General features: G+C 41.3%; 1 protein-coding gene across 5 annotated transcripts in view; it reads left to right on the top strand.

The window, feature by feature from the left end:
- gphnb (gephyrin b) overlaps nt 1-26,411 on the top strand; it is a 108,845-nt gene that overhangs the window by 10,273 nt on the left and 72,161 nt on the right. For all 5 annotated transcript variants that reach the window (XM_087851896.1, XM_087851894.1, XM_087851895.1 and 2 more), the window contains exon 2: nt 23,221-23,299. In XM_087851896.1, coding sequence (XP_087708022.1) covers nt 23,221-23,299 — 79 coding nt within the window. The remainder of the gene's footprint in view (nt 1-23,220; nt 23,300-26,411) is intronic.

Below are 26,411 nucleotides of genomic sequence, written 5' to 3'. Positions count from 1 at the left end.
ACTGGGTGCTGATGAGACAGGGAGCTCCTTGTTGAGAGCAGGGGCTAGGGTAACAATGCTAACAGTCTATAGGTAGGGCCTCATTTTCTTGAAACAAATGCTTTGGTTTCTGGATTGTCTCACCTGGTGTCTGCTTCAATGCAATACAACATTTCAGTTGGCCCAACAGATCCATAAATATTCTCCAAAAGTTGATTCTGTTCATTTGGACGTAAATATTCTGTTTCTTTAATATAAATAGCAGCTCACCTCTTTTTCCTAATGCGATCTAGTAGTTCTTCAGACAGAGAGCGTCCTCCCCGACTGACACTAAACATACAGTAGCTAGAACCTGGATATAATTTAGATGTGTTGTACAGATTTGAAATATGTCTGACATAATCATGATGAAATCAGATTTGTCCCTCAAAATGCCGGCTGCTGGACACATCAATTATGCTGAGATCCTCACGGTAAATACCTTGCTTACATTTGGTGTCTGTTACTGTCTGAGCTGCCCACTACCTGCTTGATATACACTGCTGGTGTTTTCTGGTTGGATGCACACACAAATCAATACGTCTATTATAATACTTGAATCTATTGTTACCATATTGGTTTAATTATCAGATTTTCTGGGGCGAAATGCATGTTAATTCTAGTGATAAGACCGGAGGATAATTTCCTGGATTTTTTTAATTGATCGTAGGTAACGTCAGCAGAAACTGCATCATTATCTGCCTTTTTTATGTCATGTCATGGCAGACAAATTCATTCAAATGCACACTCCAACCAAGATCAGAGACAATATATAAATGGCACCAATTAAATAGTCTTGATTTTGGTTTGGAGAGTGCAAATTTTTAGTGCAGAAGCAGTGTTAGAATTTGGGGCATGGAAAGGTATAAGTTAGGGCTGCACCATTAATTGAATTTTAATCTTGATGAAAATTTTGGCTTTGCACAGATAAGTGAATATGACTGACGTATAGGAAAATGCACGCGCCAACTGTAAAATGCAAAGCAAAAGTGTTCCCTAGTCTGGATGAGTAAGACTACATTAAGAGTAAGCTATACAACAGATAACAGACTGTGGAAACAAAAATAAAATGTCTAGCAAAGCAGAGTGCAAAGACTTGTCCCTAGAAGCTGATCATCATCCACTTTTTGGAAATACTTTTGATTTAAGACAATTGATGTTAACCAAGAGCAAATCATGGGCCGAGTGCTGTAGAGTTATGTGTACACTGCAACTCCCTGAACTCTAGTATAATGAATATATGAAGACCCAGGAAAGCATTTTGTCCAAGTCAGACATCCATGAAAGCGAGCCTGCACAGTATGTTTGCGTATCTGTCAATCTCATAAAGATGCACTGGAATTACTGAAATGTGATCACATTCCGTTTGGCCAAAGATATGTGTCTACTTAACACAGCAAGTAATGAAGGCTTCAGGAAAATGAAGATATGTTATCTCCTCTCGCAATTATTTTCCCAAATTGGCAATACCTGCAGTGTACGTAAAACAGGGGAAGTGTAGACGAATCTCACAGCTGCTGCATAAGTGTTAGCCACTTCCGTTGTGCAGCAACAATAAAAGGAGTGAAAGACTTCTAGGAGATACTCTTAGGTCAGGCAAACTGTAGCAGCTGAGGATTGAACCACCAACCTTCCAATTAGTAGATGACCTGCTCTACAACCACCCGCCTTGATATGTACCACCTACCTAAGAATTGCTGCAGACGGTAATATGTGACGGCTGTGGCCTTTTTCGGCAGGATAATGCGGCCTGCTACAAAGTAAAAATTGGTTCAAGTATAGTTTGAGCAGCACAACAATGAGTTTGAGGTACTGATTTGGACCACCATCAGTGACAGGAGTAATGCGCTGAGAGGGGGGCTTCTGAGATCTTCTATGTAGTGCAGCAGCTATTAAATTTGCTTCCCTGCAAGAAGAGACGGGGAACTTCATTTATGTCAACATCACTCAGGTTTCCAGTATTTCGACATTTTGTTATTGTTTGCCAAACAGAGCAGGAGAGTGGGGTGCAGTTTGAAGAGGGATGAGGAATGAAACACAGGAGGCAAAACAGAGTAAGTCAAAGTGAAGTTATGACAAGTGAATAAATAATTTTTCAAAACGGTAATATTTTTCTCCCAAAAGGTGTGCACGATTGAAAACCACAAGCCCTTTAATGTTCATTTAGACATGCAAATAAAAGAGGTTAGAAAGCATCAGTCAGCAACATGCAACATCAGCCATTCATAAGAACAAAAACAAGAGTCAAGAAGGAGGAAAAGGAGCTCTGGGAAGTGCTGTGGTACTGTGTGACTTCTGGCTGTCACCCTTGGCAATGGCCCTTCCACTGCTTCTTGACTTACTGCCAGCTTATCCGTTGGCTCGTCACTTCTTCAGACCTCTTCCCTTCCACCATTACTCCGTCCTTCCCGAGGCCACGAGACCAGCCATGTCGAGGTGAGACGTGCTGATTGATGTGTGTGACACATGCTTCTGGGAACCTCCGTCATCTGAATTGCTTCTATTTTAGAAACAACAAACGCAAAGGTGCCACACTAGGGGAGGGGGGGCGGGGGGGGGGGGGGGGGGTGTTGTCGTTATTGTTTTGTTTCTTTTTCTTCTTTTGAAAATGTATTCTCACTAACCATCATGTTTGGTGGTCCCCATTATGAAGGTTTTCCCCTGCAGTGTTTGGTGTCGCTGTGGAGACAATGCTGCAATTGCATTCATAATTGACTGCGATAATTTAAGTCACTGTCTTGCATGCACATGTATGTTTGCGTCAGTTTCACAAATCGATTCTGAATCAATGATGACTGACATTGAGTTTGAAGAAAGTCTGAGGATTTCAGAGATAAATATAACACATTCACCCTCCGTTTTCGACTCTTATAACACATTTTATCCCCGACCGTTCCCCCTTTTTCTCACCTACTATATTTGTCCCTGTCTCCTCACCTCTCTTTCTATGTCCACCTTTATCATTTTTTTTCCTTTGCTGTCTGTCTACATTCGGCTCACTCCATCTTCCCGGGCAAAGCAGTATGAGGGGAGCATGTGCCTGTGAATAATGGAGGAGGCCAGCTTCCCCTAACAAGGTGTGTTTGATGGCCGGCCTCGTCCCAGTGTGTGTGTGGTCAAGGTGTTCTCCTATTCTCCTCCTCCATTATTCAGTGTCATGCCTTTTCCGTTTCTACCACAAAATCCTTTCAGATCATGGCACCTAGGAATCAAATGTTAATAGACACCCACGCGCCCGCACACTCACACACATCATAGCCATAAAAGCTCAACACATGAACACAAAAGCCAATTTGATTGACAAGGCTTGACGGCTTTGTTGCCCTTTTGCATCATTTATGGTCTTACAACAGGCATGACTGGTGATTTTTCAGTTTTGGCACGTGACACAGGACATTTAAAAATGTGAGTCAGGGAGTTTCTCACTCAGTTTCTTCAGTTTTGTTACATTAGCCCTCCTATTTTTACTTGTTTTGTCTTTTCTTACATTGGCAGCAGATTTAGAGAGATAAATAATTATCAATACTTGTGGCTTACCTTGAAATTCTGCCTAATGCAATAGAAAAACAGACATTCAGTAATTCCAGTGTGGTGCTGCACTGTTGCTACTGAGATTTGCATAAGCACATCTACATGTTGCAGCAGTCTTCAGCCATTTGGGGACATTTAAAAAAAATACACAAGCTTCTTTTGTTTAAGTTTAATCTATATGTACTTTAGCATAGAGGATAAATGAAACCAAAACATAAGGGGTCAATTTAATGTGTTAAATGACACTGGAGGCCAGGAAATGCTTTCTAGAGTAACTATCTGGCAAGACAAACTTGATTTTGAGAATTATATGTGCAAATGCAATAATTTTGTATGCATATCACAGTAGAGAATCACATGCCATCTAGCCCTTATAGTTCTTTAAGACGTGGTGATAGTTTATTTAAAGGATTTGTGTAACCTTGTTTCACAGATAAATATAACTGAGTGGCATCTGCATTCAAATGGAAATGTATGCAGTGTTTTTAAAAAATATGGCTCGAAACAACCAGGTGTAATATGAAGTATGGGACCTAGAACAGAGCCTTGGGGGACTCCATGACTAACCAGTCAGTCTAAAAGTCAAGCTAGTAAACTAGTAAGTCACTAGTGTAACTTATTTTCTGTGCTGTAAATCCTGGCTGGATTTCTTGTTATTGTTAAACTATTCCTCTGCTAAGGATCACATATTTGATTTTCAACAATTTTTGAAGGTTGGAAATGGGTCTGTAATTGACTAAAACACCTGAATCAAGTATAGATTTTCTGAGACCCATGTCCACATATAATTTGCTAAACATGCAGTGGTGTAGTGGGTTGCCTGACAGCAAGAAGGTTCAAATCAACTCGCTGGATGGGGCCTTTCTGTTTGAAATTAATATGTTCTCCATGTGCCTGTGTAAGTTACCTTCAGGGACCTTGGCTTACTCCCATTCAAAATGCATGTAAAGATGTGCATTTTGGGTTAACTGGTAATTCTAAGTCCTTAGAACTGAATCGTTGTGTATCTTGCAATCTAGCCTTGTATCAGAGTAGCAGCCTGTCTGGGCTGTACCCTGTCTCTTGCTCTGTGACAGCTGTGATTGGCTCGAGCCCCACCATGAACTGATCCATGAACTGGATAAGAGGAAGAAAATGGATGGATGATAGCCTTTTCCGTCATAGCTGACAGCTATCCCAGCTAATTTCAATTCTTCTTAGCACTAATTAGCAGGCCTATGTGTCTGTGCAGTGCACCCATACAGTTTATGGATACAGCTCATATTATACTATATAGCTGATAACTTGGCACTCCACCTTCTGGTATTGTCAATTGTCACCTGTGGCTCCAAAACAACAACATGGAGGTACCCCAAATGCACCATTCATAACAATTATACCACTAACAGCAAGTGAAGCAGCACTTATTGGATCCTGTTCCTCAAGTATGAAGATTTAATGCTGTTCTTTGTCATATATCAAAGTTAACTGAATATTTTTTTACAGTTAGTTGTGAAGAGATTACCTTAGTCTTTTTGTCAAAGTGGTGGACTTTATGATTATTTGCAAAATAGTATTTTTAAATTAATTATAATGTATGACCTTTATGAAGAGGTTTGTTAACAGCCTGGAAAAAAGGTCATCCTGTGGATATAAACTGAGGATATTGTTGTTTGTGGCCAGTGCCTGTGGGCACCAAAAGGACTAATAATACTAGGAATGTAATAAGGTAATTAAGCAGCATTGAAAAAATTCAGTAGCTGCAAATCCAAGGGGTAGAACGATGAATGGGTGATTACCATCTACCGTCATTTATTTACATATCATCACGTTCATATGGATATATTCATCAGCAAGAGTGGGATTGATTGATTTGATAGGCTCCATCCCCCGCACACAAATAGATGGATGAATGGATTTTATTTAAACACAGAATTATACACACAATCAGACCAGTCCCCAAAACTCTCTGATCCTTAAGGATCTTCCCTCTTCAGTTGCCCCCACAGTGACATGTAGATGTATGTGTCTTAGTGGGATAAGTGATGAGATGTGTAAAATATGGCAAGTGGAGCACTCTATTAGGACGCTTCCCCCTTTGCCTCCAGGCTTCCCTTCTGCTCCACCATACAGAGAGGCTGGTAGAGTGAGTCGTCACAGGGGGTATGCTGATGTGGTGGTAGATCTAAGTTTGCATTGAGAGGTTTGGGTTTTAAAGAGCCAAGCCTGAGCCAAACACCCACTACTAAAGAAGAAGAGGAACAGGAACTCCTCCCTGCATCAACCTCAATTAGTCTGGAGAAGAAGTATCCAGCTGTAGTGTGTGTGTGTGTGTGTGTGTGTGTGTGTGTGTGTGTGTGTGTGTGTGTGTGTGTGTGTACATACATGTGTGAGCTCTGACAGTGGGAAGCTGCAATGTAATTGCTGACACTGTCCAGAGGATTGAATGTAATGAAGGTAGCTGCTTACAGGCTTCTTCATTAGTACAGCTGGGCCCGGGGCACTTCTCTGTCTGTGTGTGTGTGTGTGTGTGTGTGTGTGTGTGTGTGTGTGTGTGTGTGTGTGTGTGTGTGTGTGTGTGTGTGGGCATGTAAAACTCTGCATCCTGGGAAATAAGGGGAGTCAAATCATTTGCACACATTCATACTGATACACCCATGTATTACCACCCACTCACACATTAACAAACACATCAACAAGCACTGGCAACGTGTGGAATGTGTTCATTGTAACTTTCATCCACAGGACTTTATTTCCACTGTGAGTTTGCAACTTTAGGTACATTTTCTCAACAATGACGCCATTTCTGAATATATCACTTTTTGCATATCCTGTGAAAGATCTTTAATTCTTTGTAGCATTGCTGCACTGCATTTGTGAGCGCTTATACTGGATGTAGTCCGATTTAATGCACTGATAGATGTAGGCCTGCAACTAATGACCCTTAGCCATACTCAGCTGATAATGTCTACATTTAATCAATGCACTGTTTGGTCTTTAAAAGATCACATAACAGCAAAAATCCCATAACAGTTTTCAGTTTGTTTTATTCAACCAACAGTCCATAGCCCAGAGATATTCATTTTTATGTAAATAAGTCACAGAATGAAAGCCACAATTTAGAATTGAGAAGCTGGAGCCAGCAAAAGCTTAGCAAATTTAGTTGCTGATTAATTTCCCTTCAATTGAATTGCTTATTCGACTAATCGTTTACGCACTTGAGGGATTTGCAAAACACTTTGCTTGTTCCTCTTCAGGCCTATGTGGATGCGGAAAGTGTAATTTGGGCTTGTTGAGGTGATTCAAGTGTTTGGCATGTCCAACCACGAGGAGACTCTGGGAAACACTGGATGCCTTTGCTTACAGTGCTACTCCACAACCCTGAACTGAATAATACGTAGAAGGTTGATGCATGGATCTGTCAGTGGATGGGTGCATTAGAACAGCATCGGTTTCTGAATCATGCTTCTTTTCACTTTCTTTCAACACCTACCAGCTAAATAATGCAGGTGTCATTGTTTACTTTTAGGAAGTAGTAGCCACAAGTTTCCACACCTAAGAAGTCCATATTGTTTAATGCTGCAGAATGCAGCGCTCAGTACTTTTGGTCGCTGCAGAGTTTTACTTTGCTCTGTTCCACCGATTTCACGATGATTGTTGGCACAATGTCCTAAAGCCGCAGCTGTGCTGATCAGGCTTTTGTTTTGCCTTTTTAGAAGCGAGGCTGGCATGAAATGGGATTTGTGGACAGAGAGCGGAGACTGGTCATGGGGAGGGCAGCTGGTAGACCAGGCGATGATGAAGCTGCCATCTTTGCCACATGGGGACCCTGTGGAGATGCAGTTTAGATTAACTTTCCACTTAGTGAACAATGTGTCACTTACAATATGGATGACTCTTTTGCCCCAGAAATCGTCTTGACAGCTGCACCTCTTGGGACTTGTTTGTCCCAATCAGGATTGGAGTTGTGGTTGTGCATTTGTCCTGCCCATCAAATGATTCCCCTCTCAGCATGAATGTGACCATTTGCTCTGATCAGAAATGAGACATTGATTCTCAGTGGCTTTCTGTCAGTATAACCTTGACCTGTAACCCTTATTGCAGTCACTATAACCGTTGGTCTGTTCCTTCCTCTGCCTTTGAGCTTCTCTACCTTCCTTCATATGAGTGAGACATATCGCAGAGGAGCAGGGAGAGCATTGAGCTTCCTCCTCTATGAAGACCAATCGATACCTGATCTGATTAGGCCTCAGCACATATGTACCACTACAAACCCTGAACGCCAACAGATTAAGAGCCCCATTGCTTATCTTAGCCAATAGCTATACATTTCAGAGGCTAACCGCTCTCCACCCTTCGATCTTTACTCATTTTAATTGACGTTTAATAAGTGAGGTGAGTGGGGTTTTTTTCCATGTTGTTGTTCCATGTTCAAACTGGGATGCGTAAATCTGTGGTTGTACTGCTGCAGCCTTGCATGAGCATCTTGGAAGGATAAAGGAGGAGGTGGGGGTGGAAGAAAGTGGAGGAGAGAGAAAAAGAGAGAAAAGGGAATTGGAGGCAGAGGGGTGGGGGGGTGGGGGGGCTTCTAAAGGAGATATCAAAAATGTACAGCTGTACCGATGCCAGTGTAAGCACTTCTATTGAAATCAATAGAGCTGCTCTCAAACTCATTTTGGCTTCTAACAAGAGAACGGTACCTGGCCGATTAATGGAGCAGTCATAGATATAACGCACACAGCTCGGTATTTGTTTGCATTTTGTAATCCTCAAAATGACAATATCCATTATCTTTTAAATATGTTGTTTTCTGAATTCCGTAAATCAGCCAGCGAGTTGGTTCACAGAAATTGCACACACACACACACACAACAGAAAATACTTTTGACCTAATTTTCCTATATTTAAAATGTTTTGGTAGCACGCAAGGACTTTTGTGCTGATAGCCAGTTTAAATTTGAAATCGGCACATAATTTTGTTAATTCTGAGCAAAACCTGGATAATAAATGTTATTTTCACAATAGCCTACCATCTGACATGTGACTATTCCTTTGGATATGCTCCTGCACATCAAATGCGGGTGAAGTCTCTTAAATTAAACTGTTATGCATATCACATCCATATTAATATTGGGGTCTCCAGTACTTGGGCAAAGTAGGAACTGTCAAATAAATTTAGTCAACAGGTCATGCTGTTTATTGCTATCCCAAGTGGTAGCCACAAAGTGGTATTACACATTATTAGGAAATAAAAAGGTAAGAGTTTTTCAGCACTGAGCTTATTTATAACTTAAATTACATCTGTAAACTGTATATAAAAGATGAATATAACAACCGTAATAAAGCGATAGATCTTTCAGCCCAATTCTATTTTTTTCTGCATAATCCATCATATAAAATGTAATCAAATGAAAAAGCCTCCTTTTGAAACTAGTTTTATTAGTTGTAATCTTTTAACTTTATGCATGAAGCAAACATTAAATTATATGCAACATTCTCTGACTGGAAGAAATTTGTTTAACATTTAAACCTATTTTCTGCACATTCCAGCATATAAAATAAAATAGTTTTTTGTGTTTACACTCACTCTTTCAAATAAATGCACGTAAAACACAGCAGAAAATAAATAAAATCAAAGACTCAGCGGTCCTGTTGCTCTATTTTCACCTGTATAGCAGGAGTGGGGTAGGCGGAGGTTTACCCTGGTGCAGGTGTGTAGCGGTCAGTGGAAGGATCTGGGAGTTTCACATTCCCGTGGCAGCGTACTGTCGGTGCTTGCTCAGAAGTTTAGGGGTTTTTTCGCTGTAAAAATAAGTTTTCTTCCCACAAAGTGAACACCGGAGGCTTATGTTTTTGTCACTTTTTATGGAAACAAACTCAAAGTAAGGTCAGTACTTCCACCCTTTAAACGCTGCACGTCATACTCTCTGCTGCACTCGTTATATTATTCATTGTTGATCTGCACACAGCTGTTGCCACAAAGGTTGCACTCACTTACATCATTGTCATGAGACACTCGCAAAGAATCACGGTTTTAGTAATGCAGTAACCCAGCGTGCTTACGGGAAAGTAACAGTAATCTAATGACCTTTTTTGCAATAGTAATCTCTTACTTTACAAATTACTTGAAAAAAGTAATCGGATTACAGTAACGCGTTACTTGTAACGCGTTACTGTAATACTTGTAACGCGTTACTGCCCATCTCTGCAGAGGATGCAATGCTGCGTCGCCTGGTTGTGTAAGTAAGCTTGGTTAGTAAACACCTTCCAGTGTATGAGTGAAACACACCAACACAGGTATCTGCCTGTTAGTGTAGTAACTAACAAACTAATAAAAAACTAATAGTGTCATTCACCAAAACTGTAGCGCAGCCTTTTTTTTCGACAGCCTGTATTGCACAGCAAGTCATATTATTTGTTCTATTTGGCAGCTTTTGGAGCAATGGAGCAAGCTAGCTTTACAGTATCCAAATGGATGCATTATGAAAAACAAAAAATCACCCACGGTGTAGATGACATGAAGGGAAAACTCATCCATAGAAGACATAGACAAAACCATGTGTGTACCAAGCTGTAAACTTGCTTTTTAATGCTGTTAAGCTGAAAATTGTAAGAAAAAAAAAATTGGAGCCAGCCTTTCTTACTTGCGAACATTAAAAACTAAATCTAATCATTTTTCACAAGGAAGTTAAAAGAATTTGGAATCAGAACTTCAAAAACGTTCTTCTGCAGTGAGAGACTGAGAAAATTACATTTAGTGGATGTGGGCGTGTGTCATACTAGGTAGACAAAAACCCAAATTACCCACATTGCGAAATAGCATTGGTGGCAAAATAGAATTCACTGTATACATACTTTATTTTTTAATTTCTTGTCAGCTACTATAGATAGTGTGTTTCCCTGCTTGAACCCCTGTGACTTGTGTACATCCAATGTGAAAATTACTGATTTCTTTTTTGCCCTCACCTATACTTCAAATGGCATATAGTAATAGGCCTATAGTAAAATGAATGTGTGAATGCTTGCTCTCGTGCCTTCTACATACTAGTACTCGTGTTTATAAAATACCCAGTGAACATTTAGCTTGTGTGTATGTGTGCATAAACAGCTGTTGGAAATGCCACTGAGAGCTGGCTTGCCGTGGGCCCTCTGCCATCGAAATGTCATGCTACATGGGGGAAAAGCTGTGATACCTCATCCCCCAACAGCCACACTCTCGCCCAACCTTCTTACTACATGCACACACGCGCACGCACTCCTGACTGGCTATATTGTAATGCAACGCCAAGCCACAGACACATTCATCACGCCTGTTGTCATTAGAAACAAGCCTCATTATACTCAGAGCCTGTGGTTTATGATTAATATTTGCAAGGGGTGTGGCAGATTGTCAAGCCCCTCCAATCCATTGATTTCATTGAACAAGAAAAACATAGATGGGGGAAGAAGATGGAGGCTGCTGAGGGGTAAGTGTGTGTGGGGGTGGGTGGAGGGTGAGCTGCAGGCCCATTCCAGCCATGGTGTGGGAAATAAGGTGAAGGACAACGAAAGAGAAAGAAGGGTGACATAATCAAGGCCCCCGTACTCCTTGCTTCTGTAAATTGTCTCTGGAACTTTTCTACGCAGCTTCATTAGTAAGTGTCTTTTCAATATTTATGGCTATGTTAATAAAGCATTAGTACCTGAGGCCTTTGTGGAGAACTGCAGGCTGCAGGTGACTGCAGGTTTTTAGTAATATTTGGATCATAAAGAGAAGTTCAGGTAAGTGTGATGCAGAGTGACTGCAAGGAGCTCACCTGTGGTGGGACTAACATTTGGATGACTGTGGCAACTCTGATGGTGGGTAGTTTGCAATGCACTGCCTCACGCCACCTGCTTTGAATGCTGGTACTTTTGTCATTCAGTATTGATTGTAGGTAGTGTTGTAGAGTAACCATAAACTGCATTAACGTGGACACTGTTTTTGGATGGGTTTTGTATCAATTGAAGTGTTTATTTGGGCATTTGGAGATGAATGCACACAAGCAAAGTATGAATATGGATAAGAAGCAGGGAACACTGTAAATGACAATGTTGCCACACTCTAATGCATACTCTCCTTTTTAATCACCTGTTTTTCTCTAAATGGGACCAAAATGTCCATAATGAACATCACAATGCATTAAAGAAGACTTCAAGCTAGCAATTGACACCATAAACCCATTAAGATGTTTGCTCTGGTATTAAATAAAGTGAGAAGCTCAGTCATTTTCACATAGGCTTCTTATGCTGGAAAGAATCTAGGTTTCCTTTTACAGTGCACTCTCAAAGGTTTCACTGTTTTTGGTTCCGTTCCTCAAATTGGCTGCTCTTCCCCAGAGTCATCAGTTCAAATCAGTGCACCACAGAAGTTAGCGTAGGTAACTAACTAATCACTAAAACTAGATGTGAAAAAAATTATAGTTTACTAAAATACAAATGAAAACTTTTCACAAACAGTAAAAGTAACTGAAATGATTTTGTGAACTTTAAAAAAAATAACTAAAATCAAATCAAAAGGAGAGAGGAAATATCCTTAGTTTTAGTATTTATTAGTATGGTAACTTTTTATTAGAAAACTTGCCTGATGAGCCTTTGAAGGCGGTAATTTTTAAGACTGGATGAGAGTCAATTTTATTTCAACAAATTCTGTGTTTTATTGTAATACCAGTGCTGATTTTCCTAAATCTTCCTAAATCTTGCCTCTGACATTTGCCCTCTAACACTGAAACTACTAAAAACGCATTGATAAAGGTAGGAGCCAGATTTACTAAGGTTTTTTGGCGTAAAACAAAGTGCTGTCAGTATCTACAAAGACACTGAGAAGATTGTGTGTAAGAGGCCGGGATGTTGCGTTTTTGCAACTAAGCCTCTTGGATTAAAAAAAAAAAGTATAGATTATATAGCCACCTAATTCAAAATTTGTTTAGTGAATTCAGAGGTGACCTTGAACCTTCACCCAAAGGGAGTCAGCTTATACCAGCAACAACAAAATCCTTCCAACTCTTTCATTTTTGGTGTTGGGTCCTTTTCAGAATACTGTGGCAGGAATTTCATGAGGTTCAAAGCTAAATGCCTGAAAAACAGAGAGAACAGAGCGAGGACGATGTTGTCTTTGGACCCTATCCTGAATATACTCAGGCCCCAGTTTGATATCAGGCACAGGAAGTCTTAAAAAGCGGTCTATTTTTTCATTTTGATGTTTTGGATGGTTTGATAGTTTGAAGGTGCTTTTTGTTTTTGGTCCGTTAATAAACTAAACACATTTTTCCCTTAATAAAGTTTTATTACACTTAAACAGTGAAATATTAATTCAACTTGTAAACGTAAACTGAACCACAGACAGTGCAAACAGTTTTCACTATGATTTCGTAGCTATGATCGAATATGGCTGCTTTTAGTAGATCTACACAAATTCAGCTGCATGCACTTTGACAGCAGGTGAGGGATAGATCACAGATGGACAAACATGCACAAGACTCACCATGAAATCTGTTAATCTGTTTATTTATTTGTTTATCTTTTTAATTAACATTGATAGATAGCATAGTTAAATTGTGCTGGTACTGTCCACCAGTTGCAAAGTATAGAAATAAACGTTTGTCAATCAAACATTTCTGGTTCATTTTATCCCTTCAAGTGTTGTAAGTTGTCTTAATACATGAATGCTGCATAACGCTGTGTCAAAATATTGTTGCAGTTTACAGTTCTACATTGGAACCTGTCAATTAATGAAGCTTGTTTCCATTATAATGACTCTGTCAGGCAGACTGCCACATAGGCCTACTTTTAACGTGTACGTGTGACCTATATTTAAATGCTTTTCTGATTACAGTGAACAAGTCTGTCCTGTTAGTAATTACCCACAGCTGGCAGATTGGGCATGACATATGCATAAAACAGCAAAACCTTTGTAGATCACCGAAAAACTAACCCATTTGGGGATTGCCCTCACAAGTCTTGTTTTGCCCCGTTTAGTAAATCCGACTTTAAAAGCAGAGCTTGGTCCATTTGAATATTTAATATCCTAACAAATCTCTGAAATCTCATCTATATAAAGCATTTTTACAATGGCACCAGCCTCTAGAGGCAGAGGCTCAAGTAAACACTTAAACGTGAAGTAAAGGAATGAAACCAAATCAACCTGGCAATGACACGGCAAGTGCTAACACACATAATCAAGTATACTAAAACAACACTAACACAACCAGACCAAACTATGGCTTACAAAGCCAGAGGCATTTATGGCGAATCTAAAAGCTGAAATGTAAAAATAGAAAAAGAACTACAGAGGTGGAATATCATATGCTGCAGAAGAGAATGGGAAAAGAGAGAGCAATAAGATATCTGCTGTGCCTAGATATGAACCTAACAGCTAGATGTGAAGACCTGCAGAATAGACTGAGAGGCAATAATTTGAGAATATATTGTGTGCCTGAGGGGAGTGAGGAAAAAGATGTTAAGGAGTTTGCAAAGGAGCTGATACAATGCACAAATAGAGAGCTCACCGTTCACTAACAACCAAACTAAAAAACCCACCAGCGGTCCTTAATTGTAATATTTGTGAACTACTTGGTCATACAAGCATGGACCTGAAAACTTGTCTACAAAGAACATTTACTTCGACCATAACTACTCACTTTTTTAAAAAGGTCATCCAGCATCTCAATCGGATACAGGCCAGGACTTTGACTAGGTCACTCCAGAGTCTTTATTTTGTTTTTCTTAAGCCATTCAGAGGTAGACTAGCTGGTATGCTTTGGATCATTGTCCTGCTGCACAACCCAAGTGCACTTCAGCTTGAAGTCACAAACAAATGACCGGACATCCTCCTCCTGGATTGTTTTGGTATACAGCCGGTTGGTTCCATTTATCACAGCAAATCTTCCAGGTTCTGAGGTAGAAAAATAATCCCAGACCATCACGCTACCCCCACCATATTTTACTGTTTCTATGGTGTTCCTTCTCCGAAATGCTGTGTTAGTTTTACGGCAGACGCAGTGGAACTTAAACTTTCCAAAAACTTTCGCTTTTCTTTCGTCAATCCACAGATTATTTTCCCAGATGTCTTGGGGATCATCAAGATGTTTTTTGGCAAATGTGAGACAAACCTTTGTGTTCTTTTTGGTCAGCAGTGGTTTTCTCCTTGAACTCTAACATGGATGCCATTTAGTCATTTTCTTATTGTTGAATCATGAACTCTGACCTTAAATGAGACGTGCGGTTCTTTAATATTGTTCTGGGTTCTTTTGTGACCTCCTGGATGAGTAGTCGTTGTCTTCTTCTTCGAGTAATTTTGGTCGGCCGTTCACTCCTGGGACGGTTCGCCACTGTTCCAAATTTTCTCCATTTGTGTATAATGGCTCTCACCGTGGTTCATTTAAGTCCCAAAGCCTTAGAAATGTCTTTGTAACCCTTGCCAGAGCAATAGATGTCAGTGACTATGTTTCTCAGGTGTTTCATTAGATCGTGGCATGATGTGTTGCTTTTTGAGATCTTTTAGCCTGCTTCACTTTGTCAGATAGGTTCTACATAAGTGGTTTCTTGATTCAACAGGTCTGCCAATAATCAGGTCAAGAGTGTGTTTAGTGAAACGTAACTCAGCTTTTCAAAAAGTGTGGTTAATCACATTTAAATTGTGATTTAGGTGGGTCTTGATAACCTTTCTTCCTTGGTGAATGAAATCACCATTTAAAAACTGCATTTTATATTTACGCGGGTTATCTTTGTCTAATATTAAAATTAGTTTGATGATCTGAAACATGTAGGTGTGACAAATATGCAAAACACTTGGAAATCTACATGCTGTCCATAACACTAAACAAAGAACCCACCCAACAGTTATTACCTCATCCTTCCAGCTTAAGCTGTTCATGAAAAAGCTATCAATAAACAATTCCTGAGCACAGGAAAAATGGAGCCAATGCAGTAGTTTTCTTTTCCTTGATTAGGCAGATGCCAGGGTTTTTTTAAGGACTCCCCCAAATCTTTTTGACAATTTGATAAGGAAAAATTAGAACAAACATTTAAGTGTTGATGTTGAGTCTCGTGATCAAATGTCATTCTGTCACGTTCAAAGAACAATTATATACTGACTCTGACTCTTGGCTTTCAAGTTACGAATATTCCCCACAGTCTTTGCCTATTTAGGCAGACGAACGGAATAAATTGTGAGGTTAAAGAGAGACTGAAACTATAGATAGTCAGGCGTAGCACGTAGTCTGGGAGCACTCGGGGTTCTCTTCCTCCATTTTCCTTCTTCTTTTCTTGTACCTTTATATGTCCTATTCATCTGCATGTGTTTTATTTATTCCTCTGCATCTCTCTTCTCACACACTCCCATTACCAGTCTTTTCCCCGTCTTCCCATTTTACCGTACAACTCCCTTTCCTCCTTCTTCCTTTTTCTGTCCTCCCTCTTTGTTTTCAGAGTACTCCCACTGCTGCTCCCATCTGTCTTCTTTTCTGTGTTCACCTTCTTTTTTATCCAGTGTGAATTGCTCTGTTAATCCTCTCAGGGTTGGGCTCCAATTTACCCTCCCTCAACTCCACATGTCCATCCTACCACCTCTCCTCCTCCTTTTTTTTTTTTTTACTTAGGCTGGGATGGAGCTGCCTCATCTCCAGGGAGGCAGGCAGGGGGAGAGTTGCATGAGCCGGGCTGGGAATGGTCCCTCCCTGCATGCCTGGGACACAGCTGTGAAGAACAGAACTGTCTTCCTCTCTCCGTCCTTCTTTCTCTGCACATCTGGTGCGTAGGGGGGACTGGGCCATGCTGTGCTGTGTTGTTTTGTCCTTGGCGCGACACGGCTGCCGGATTTTGGCCGGGCCACTTTGTAGTAGGTTTGGATTCGAGATGCAAATCGGCCCATTGCTCTGCCCACACGGATGAGCCAGGCTCCTTTGGTTATAGTAAGCAGTGGTTATTAAGCCAATGGATTAATTATTAGCCACAGTACTAGCGTGGGCCCAGTGCCTTTTTGAGTTGTTTCCCTCTGTAGTTTTCTTCAGCAGCTGGCTCAGTAGTAGCAGGTGGAGTGTCGCACTAGTTGCATTATGTAACTCCACCCCAATTTAGATCTGACTTCAAATAAATGAAAATCAAGCTGCTGGTTGGCTCCTTTCCCCATGGATATAAATAGCATTTTCAAATCTTATCTAGAAACAGTGTTGTAGAGGGAAGAGGCTTTGAAATGCAGCCCGACGATTAGGATCCCATTGTTCCGCTCCACACCCCCTCCATTCTCCCGACTGCTTACAGTAAGCCTGAGGTTCTGTGTGCATGTGACTATACGCGTACTCTTGCACATGTGTATGCCTTGATCTTTAGCACGTGTGATTGAGATAGCAGGTAATGGCAAGATAGCATGTGCATCTGCATGATGTCGTGGATTTGGGAGTTTGAGTAATTGGTGTGTGTGTGCGTGTGTGTGTTGCTGCTGGGTGTGTCTTTGATGATGGATGCTGTGCTTCTGCTGCTTACCCCACTGCTCCTCACAGAATTAACAAGGTTGCTAAGATACAGTGGGCTTATATTAGATTAGGTTATCTGCCGTTATTGCTGTTACTATATTTTACCCAGCACCGTGAAGCTTTTATTAATTTGGAAATTTACCCTGCCATGGAATGAAGATGCTGGTATTTGTGCGCCATTACTCCTCTCCTCTCCTGGCTAAGAAAGGGGTTGTAGTACTGAAAGCCCCCTAGTCAGATGTCTACCCCACCCCGTTACAATCTGGAGGCGGATCCAAACCTCTATTCATCATTAAGCCCATTTAATCCAAGGCCTGGGGCCCAGTGTTTCCATTTGATGGAGAACAAGCCAGTAAAATAGATGACAAGAGGTAGTGATATCACTTTGGTAGAGGCTTATTGGTGTGCAGAGGTGTTGTCCCTCCCACCGGTAGATGTCAGCCCAATCCAGTGTTTGACCCCCCAGAGCAGCTTCTCCGGGGCTGGAGGGCCACTTGCACTGCTGTTAGCAGATAAAGAAGAAGAAACAATAGAGGTGCCAAGTGGGCTACTGAGAAAATGAGACGATACCCTACTATCCCAGCGCTGGTGAAATTGCAGATTTTTTTCACATGTACAGATGTAATGAGCAACTTATAGCCAGCTGGATTTCTGTGTCCTTCTTTCAAAGCAGCAGGGTATATAGTCTTACTCATGGCGGAAGTGTCACAATGGGACTGGACTTTATCCATTCTGCTCTGCACTGATTTGTAGTCTAGCTGAGCCCAGTTGCTGATCCATATAAGAGCCTCCAAGGTTGTGTGTGTCAGTGTATAGGTGTGTTCTTACACCTTGAAAGTAGAGTGCAACATTTAATAGGCATCTAAACACATCTATACACTGGCACACTGTGTGTGTAAGCTATGTGATGGGTGTGCAAGGACCTGTTATAAGAGAAAACCCCATTAGTGTGGAATCCCAGGGAGATGATGAGAGTTGACTGTTTTATGTCCTGGAAATGATTAAGTGGAACAGGCTAGCGGTTAGTTTATGAAGCAGCAGTCTCTGCTAGCGGCTAACAGACTGACAGCACACAGACAGCTAGCTAGTCAAGCAAGTTACTCTTTTACAGACGCTTCCTGCCTAGTTGCATGCTAGCGTTACCTATATCACAGAGACACCTAACCTGGTCTGTTTGCTGACTTCATTGTCCGTTTCACCATCACTAATAGCATAATTTTATTTTTGAGGCTGCAGCTGAGTCCGAGTTATAAACCAAAATAAACTAATTCTAAGTCGGTTATGGACTGATACTTATATAGTGCTATTTAACACATAAAGCACTTTTTTACTACTCATTCCCCTTCTTAACTTTTATCTATGCTTTGTTAGTGCTTAGTAACATTCACTCAGTCAGGGATCAGTCCATCGACCTTCTGATTGGTAGATGATCCACTCGATCACCTGAGCTACAGCCTCTTATCACTTCAGGTTTATACTAATCAAAGAATAGACTATAACTAATTAATGCAGTGCAATATTTGGAGATTCTACTCACAACTTGAAAACAACAATTCAGATGTTTTGTCTGTTGTTTTGCATGTTTGCTTTTGCATAAGTCTTTTGCATCATCTTGTGGCATCATCAAGAATGGCAAATGGCGGGCAGGCGGAGTGGACACCTAATGTTATGAATGCGATAACTCGAGAAGGAGGCAACGTAGGAGGTTCAAACTGATACCACATCTCTGACGAGTTCGAAACTCAGTGACCTCAACCTCAAGGTCAGAGGTCAAGTTTACTGAAAATCTCGTGAACGCAATAACTCGAGAAGAAGGTCTAATGGTACGTCGCAGTCTGCACTTTTCTCCACCTCAGATAGGTGATTTGTAACGCGCAGTCATAGTTTTACAGTTAAATAACTTCTTGCACAGCAGCAGTACTTAGATTGTCTGGAATAACTTCACTGATGTGACAAATCTTGTCATGTTTTGTTTTGTGTGTGTGTGGGACTTGCTCGAATCGAAGACCAGGATTTGCAGTTTTGATGTGATTTTATTTTCAGTTATATTAATGTGCGCACAGATGTTTACCATAATCGTCACCACTCTCAACTTTAAAGTAACAAAATACAGCAGATGGCAATGAAAATACACCTTTTACTGAGGCATAACTTATTATTAACATAAACAAAAATGAGCATTTTTGTAAATGACATCGTTTTTGTCACTCCCTAACAAATAAGCAATGTATATCATTTCGACCCCACAGTCTTAGTCCAGCTGAAAGTTTCTAACCCTCTGAAATATAAGAACAAGAACAAGAACAGTCAGCAAGGTTTCTTGCAGGATCCTTAACACAGCTCTGTCATGTAACCTCTAGAAGGGAAGCCTCTTGGAAATGAGATAGGGTGCTTTCTAAAAAACTAAAAAGTTTCCATTTGCTCTTGTAGTCCATGTTGTAGTCTTAGTACTAAAGACTGGTCACGGTAGGGAAGACATTAGTTGCAAGAAAGCAAACAGTCAATAGGAAGAGCAAAAGAAGAAAAAAAGACTTATCAATTACATCTCAAAAGCACTAGCTATTATTTAATTCTTTAACTTTTTATTTGCTTTTTTTTTTTTAAATAGACTCTGCATCCAAGTACAATCCATCACAGAAAGGAAGTCTCAGCCCAGATGTTTGATGGCCACACACACCTCAGTCAGCCAATGATTGCCTCTGGTTTTCTAGATTGATGTGTAGGCAAGATATCTATACTGTACTGGGCATTCTTCCACAGGTTTTATTGGCATTGTCTCCATTATTCGAAGGTCAAAGATACATAGCATCAAACTTTTGTCCTATGATGACATTTTTTTCCACTTCCTGATCAGTTCTCTTTTCTTTGTACTCTTGATGTGCTCTCCTGTGCTCTCCTGTGCTCTCCCGTGCACTAGCAGTTTACCCTTTAAGAATGTGCATGAGCCTGTGTTTGCGTTAGGGTGTGATCTAGATCTCATGCGTGAGTGGTGCTGCCCTGCGTAATGCTTCTGAAGCACAGGCCTCCTGTTCCCCTCCCACTACTTTAGCCTGGGGACATCCGAGCTTGTGCACTCACACACATTCACAGGCAAATATAAGATGATAAGAGTCAATACTGGCAGACACACCAGAAAAAAAGAGATTAAATAGAAAATTGATCAGGATAACGGAGATACCTGTATGGATACATGCAATACTTTTAGGGACGTTAAATCAGTACTCAAAATACTTGTTTTTCACTATTTATTTTTTAATCATTGAAACAATTCAATAGCAATGCACTATAACATTGGTTCAACTTTGTAAATAGTTACTTAGTGGTTCTCCTTTCTTAATATAATATGACCCAGACAAATGTAGAAAAACAATGTAAAAAACTGAACATTTATCCCTAGACTCAATATAAATAACATTGAAAAGAAGAGGATAGTTCAAGGGAAATATTTGGTTGCACTTGTTATCATTGATGTCCAATATAAAAACTAAATGCATTTGCTCAGAACTGAAACTTTTCTCATAAGATATGAGCCTGACCACAAAATAGCAGTCAAATAGAAGTCTGTCTGGGGTTTAGCCGTCTGTCTCCTGCTGGATGTCCAGCCATGTAGAAGCATTGACCTTTAGGTTGCAGTATGTACAGTATGCAGCATGGGGTATAGCACCCTCTGGGGTGGGACAGAGGTCACTGCATTGCGTCTTTACTGTCACCGGGAACAGAGTTGCACTTCCTCAGCTGCTCACTGATCAGGTATCATCGTCGTGCTTGTAGAGTTGGAAGTAAAACTCCGCATGTGTTTGCTCTGATGATTAAATCCCTGGTGGCTACTACACCGCATCAGGTGTGAGTAGAATGCAGGCGGGCAGTGAAGGCTTGAGCTGCAGATTCACCTGGAGAAAGGTGCATGGGTGGAGCTACACGGATGGGAGATATCGATGTCATAAATTCTCACGCCCCTTTTTCCCCTTCCCTTCTCTCTCTCTCTTCCCCATCTACCCTCCCTCTTCCCCCTTCTCTTCCCCTGTCTTCAGCTCTTGCACAGGATCACATTAATATTCCTTTGAAGCCTGTTTCAACTGCAGCCAGATCTCCCTGTCCCTCTCTCACCCGCACTCCTTTCCCCTCCTCGTTTTGTTCCCCTTTCTCTCCCTCTTGCTTTCTTTTTGTTTTCAGAGCTATTGTTTTCTAGGAGGGATCACTTTCCCACCATTTCTAACCGGTGCAGAAGGGAGGGGCAGTTTTATTACCCTCAGTCAGGAGTTCCCCTTGTTGCACAAATGCATGCACGCCGCACATGGACGCACGCACATACACACTAAGGGGTGGTGGATGCCGATGCCTTTGATAGACCGTGTTGATTGGTTCAGAATGGTTGCTGCCTCTTGTAGGAGAGTGGAACGGCTATTTTTAGATCAAGGGGTAGCTGGGAGAGAAAGACTGAGGAGGGCTCTGTGTGTGCGTGTGTGCAAGAGTGTGTTTGTAAGGAATACTGCAGTCTTGAACGAAGTTTTGTCCTTATACACATACATACGCTCAACCTGATACACACATACACATCCTTGCACTTATGCAGCAGTCCCCCTGTAAAGCCAAGGTGGTGTGTATTCCATGTGCTATCATCCCCTTTTCTCTCCTCCCTCAGACTTTTTCTTTTGCTTCGCCACCACCCCTCTCCGACAATCTTTCTGTCTCTCTTGCTTCTGCCTTTCTTTCTCTCTTTCTGAGTAGGCTCAGTGTGCAAATGTCAGCACTTTCCTATTTATTTGCCAGAGCCCAGAGCAACGTCCTGCTCCCTCTGTTTACCTCCACAGCGCTGCCCCATCGGCACAGCTTTTTTCGCCATTGCCCTTCCCCCTCTTTAATTTTTTTTTTCATCTTCTACATCTTCCCATTTTCTCTTCCCCAACTCAATCTTTTATTGCCCGCACTCAGATCACGCCATACTTTCCCATCTTCTTTATACAGCTTTGTTGCGTTCTCTTCATTTGAATTCCTCCCCTTTGCCATCTCAATTCCATTTTTTGCACCATTCTTGCTTCACCCATGTCCTTACCCTATCCCTCCGCCCCCCCCCCCCCCCTCCCCACCCGCTCTTGTTCATGGATCATGGCACTTACATTGGAGTAACATCATGACATTTCCAGTGTTGGCTACGACTAGTGCATCAAGTTTTTTGGCTTAAATCCACCGCCATCACCCCCTCCATTGACTCGTTTTGGATCTATTTTGAGATGCGAGTGCGTGTCTGCTCATGTTTGACCCTTTGGATTACAAAACACCTTATCCCTCTCTCCATTATCTTGAAATGTCTCTTTCTGTCTCCTTTTGCTTTGTTACTCATTTTTCTTTCTCCACATATTCATCTTCCTCCCGTCTTACTCTATCCATCACTCTATCTGTCTATCATCACCGCGATGACTCATGTGGCTCACACCTGCTCTGCAGTCGAGGGGGGTTTGCGTGAAGGTGTGGCTTTCCATAGGCTCACCGATATCAAAAAGCCTGCACAATGAAGGGTTTGGAAGGGTGTCACTATGTATTTTTCTCACACCCTGACCGTTTTTTTTAATTTGCACTATGGCTTGGGTTGGAAGACGGGGTTTAGGCGACAATATAGCAGTTACACCAGACATGATTCTGATATACAGAAACACCTGCCTTATAACGGTCGCAGCTGACAAGTGTGGCTGCAACAAATAACAGCATCCTGTTGTCCCCGTTTTTGACAGGACGAAACCTGTGTGCTGGAGATTCTCTGTTTGCCAAGGCATAGGTGTGAAATGTAAGAATGAAAACAAAAACAGCAGAGATCCATATAAAGGTGCGTGTGGAGGGATGTTTCCTGGATTTTCCTCCTCTGGTGTTTTTCATCTGTTCACAAGGAGAATCGTTTTGGTTTATTTCACTATTTTCCTTCATCTGGTAATCAGTTCAGTTTCCCACTGTGGATTCACAGGTAGGCACAGTTTGGAAAATTAGAGGAGTAAAAAATAGTAATTTTTCTTGCGTACTGCATTAGGAGGCAGACACAAGAATAAAAAGGTTTATAAACGTAAATTCTTGAGGTTTTTTTTTTGCTTTTCCCTTGTAATTACTTGCATTTATGGCAAAGAAAAATCTTTTTCCTGGACTATGCATGTAATATAACATTAGAACTTGGAGCTAACCGCATTTTTTCTTCTTTCTATCGCTGCCTATCCAGTGAGTGACAGCTGTTTTCGAAACCTAGCAGAGGACCGCAGTGGGGTCAACCTCAAAGATCTCGTCCACGATCCCTCCCTGTGAGTACTGCCCTTTTCTAGGCAAATGAACACACACACACACACACAGATCAAAGTTGTTTTAAATCTACCACACACAAATGTGATGCACAGTCTCCTGCATGTGTGCGTCTTTGAGTGTAAGCCGCCTTCTTTTAGTGCAGGAGTGTAACTAAGAAGCTAAAAATATCTCTTCAGCTCAACATCAGTGTTGCCCCTCATGAAGAGAATTTCCCAGCATGCATGGCAACAACAAAAGCGCTTGCAGTTCTCTTATCTATAAGGATGAATCCTGGTAGCCGCAAGAAGTCATTATTTACTCAAAAGGAGTTGAAGGAGGGGAAATCAACAGTTGTTAAAAGTGTCCCAGTTCCACCGTGCTCATTTGGATCATTTATTTCTTAAATAAAGTGAGGGTCATGTCGTTTATGTGGTACGCCTTGATATGACCGCTAATGTGCTTTTATTTCACACTACACCACGCTAAGTCTTTCCACAAGATTTTGGATCTTGGCTGTGGGCATTTTTGACCATTCAGTCACAAGAGGATTAGTGAGGTCAGGCCGGGCTCACAGTTTAAGTTCATCCTAAAGATGGGATTCAAAATGGTTGAGGTCAGAATTCTGCGCGAGCCAGTCAGGGAAAGCTGTAAAATTTCAAGCACACTATTGTCTTGTATTTCTTCCATTTAGTGATTTGAGAGTCTTTTTATACCCCTGGAAATATCACACATAGAAGTGCCATCTCATCCTGCGAATACAACACTAAAAAGTGTGACCCCCAACACCAGCCTCAGACACGCTTCTCTAGACATCCGAGCAATTTCTCATGTGACCGTAGACCTGCTGGAGCTACCCTGCTCCCTTGTCACTGTCTCACACTATTCAATATCACTGGAGAGTCACGAGGCCCCACCCCCCCCCTGTTGTGGGACCCTGGACTGATCCATGCTTGTCATGTCCTTTACGGTATGTTTATTTTGAGCCTGATGTGTAATTCATGTGTCAACTCTGTGTGACACAAAGAGGGAGTGTGAGCAGCCCTATGCCATGTCATGTGCGTCACGCTCGACAGGGTGCCAGAAAGTGATTAGGGATTCATGACATGCTTGTTTGTATAGTGTTGTGCAGCAGGAGTAGAAATTTTAAGTTGCTTGTTTCATTTTGTTTGTGTATCTATCAGTGCATGCATGCTTTAAACCATGTGTGCGTGTGTGTGCCTGCGTGCCTTACAATATACATATTTTCGAAAGATATTTTAGAGTTGACGGGTCAAGCAAAGCAACAACAGTGTTAAAAGATCCTTCAGTTTCCTTCTGGTATTGATGGAATTACATTTATTTGCATTAACTCTTTAGCCCTTGGACGCCTACTAGGGGTAATCCTGTATCTCTTTTCTGACCTGAGCGGTTTTTATCATACTCCAGCCCTGCTTCCAGAACAAAATCACTCGATGTACATCAGAAGTTAATGAAGGCAATCTCTTCCTATACAGTTAACTGGGGAAAAAAAACATAATCTGTTTTAATGGTCATCAAACCACATCTTTATTGATGTATTTAGAGTCAAGACTTGCCGTTAAGGGTACTCGGCAGGTTGTCAGACGTCATCTTCATGAGGGTAAGAGTTAAAGACGGGCAACCCTGTTGATATTTGAATATAATAGGTGGATCTATTTTAATATGAGGGATGTAAAAGACTTACAGAGAACTCTTGGCTCGCTCATTGTGAACTGGGATATGAGAAAATGCAATTGGCTGTTGACAGCTGATAAAAGGTTCTGTTGTGGCCAATAATTTTGTTATAGCCAGTTCATTGTGAGGCTGTTGCCTACACGTATTTGATGTTTGTCTCCATGCTGGGCTCCCACTGACTTGAGGGACTCTCATGCCACTAAAGAGCACTTGAGACGAGTGTGTTTTATACCAGTTAACTGACAGAGATGACTAGTGGTAAACCAGCTGCTTTTAAGCATAAAACTGGAACTTGGAAGGCAATATCAGCATTGGCATCTGTTCTCTCTGGTCTGTTGGGTTGTGGTGATGATTGACCTCCCCTGGCTTAAGAGTCTCCATGCCATGTTAATCCACACCGCACCACAAGTCAGCAGCTCCATCAGGTTGACCACCCAGAACGCCGTGCCCTCAATGTGCCACTGCTGCCATGACAAAGGCACATAGACAGAGATGAAAACAGAAAGAGTGGAGGGGAGCCAGCGAGGGAGAGAGTATTGCAGCACAGCAGGACACATAACATAAACTGTAATCACAGTGTCTTTCAGGCACGCAAATACACATTGGCACATGCAATCAATCAGTCTGCCCAGTTTGACATTCAGGGGTATCCAGAGGTGTGTGTCGGGGCGAGAGAAAAATGATGTGTGGCAAGTAACAGAGGGGGACAAATAAACGATACCTCGAGTCAGGGACACACAGATGAGGATGAGGTGGATGTGCGAACAAGCGGCTCTTTGTATGTGTCTTTTTGTACGTGTCCATACCAAAGTGTCAGCAAGTTTTTATTTGAGTAATTTAGCATAGCGTTAGTCGAGCCCAGCTGCAATCCCAGGCAATCAGCTGATCTCAGTGCAGTCTAATATCAGCTTAAGGTTCAGGTGATAGCTTTCTATGTATTTTACTGGCACTTTTTTTTCCCTGAACACAGCTGCTGTGCATCTGCAGACTGCACTTCAACCTATCATGCTTTGTCTGACTTAAGGTTTAGGGGATGGTGTTGCTGCTTTCTGTATATATCCTTTCTGTAAGGACACTGAGATCCCTCTATCTAGCTGTCGATCTATATTGGTTTGTAATTTACGGAGGACAGATGTGGTCAGGACACTATAGCGGTCCTGACTGAAATATTTTTTTATCGATCCACTTTTTGTGAAAATCTCTGATGATACTTTAATTCAAAATAACACTTTGATTGAAAGCCCACGCTGATGGGTATTTTTCTTTGTTATTGTTTTGTTTATTTTTATTTTTTGTCATGCATTTTCTTCTTTTTTGCTTTTTGTTCTTTTTTGTAACTTACAAGTGTTAATGCTCTTTAGCCCTTCATCGCTCTACCTTTAATAAAGCTGCAGCATGCCAATTTATGAACATGATTCCCAGATATAATGATTGCAAAGC

The sequence above is a fragment of the Neolamprologus brichardi genome, chromosome 15, assembly GCF_056152115.1.
Source record: "Neolamprologus brichardi isolate AB-2024 chromosome 15, ASM5615211v1, whole genome shotgun sequence".
In the NCBI taxonomy this organism is placed as follows: Eukaryota; Metazoa; Chordata; class Actinopteri; order Cichliformes; family Cichlidae; genus Neolamprologus; species Neolamprologus brichardi.
The sequence above is the reverse complement of the archived record's forward strand: the minus strand, read 5'-3'. Positions and strand labels throughout refer to the sequence as shown.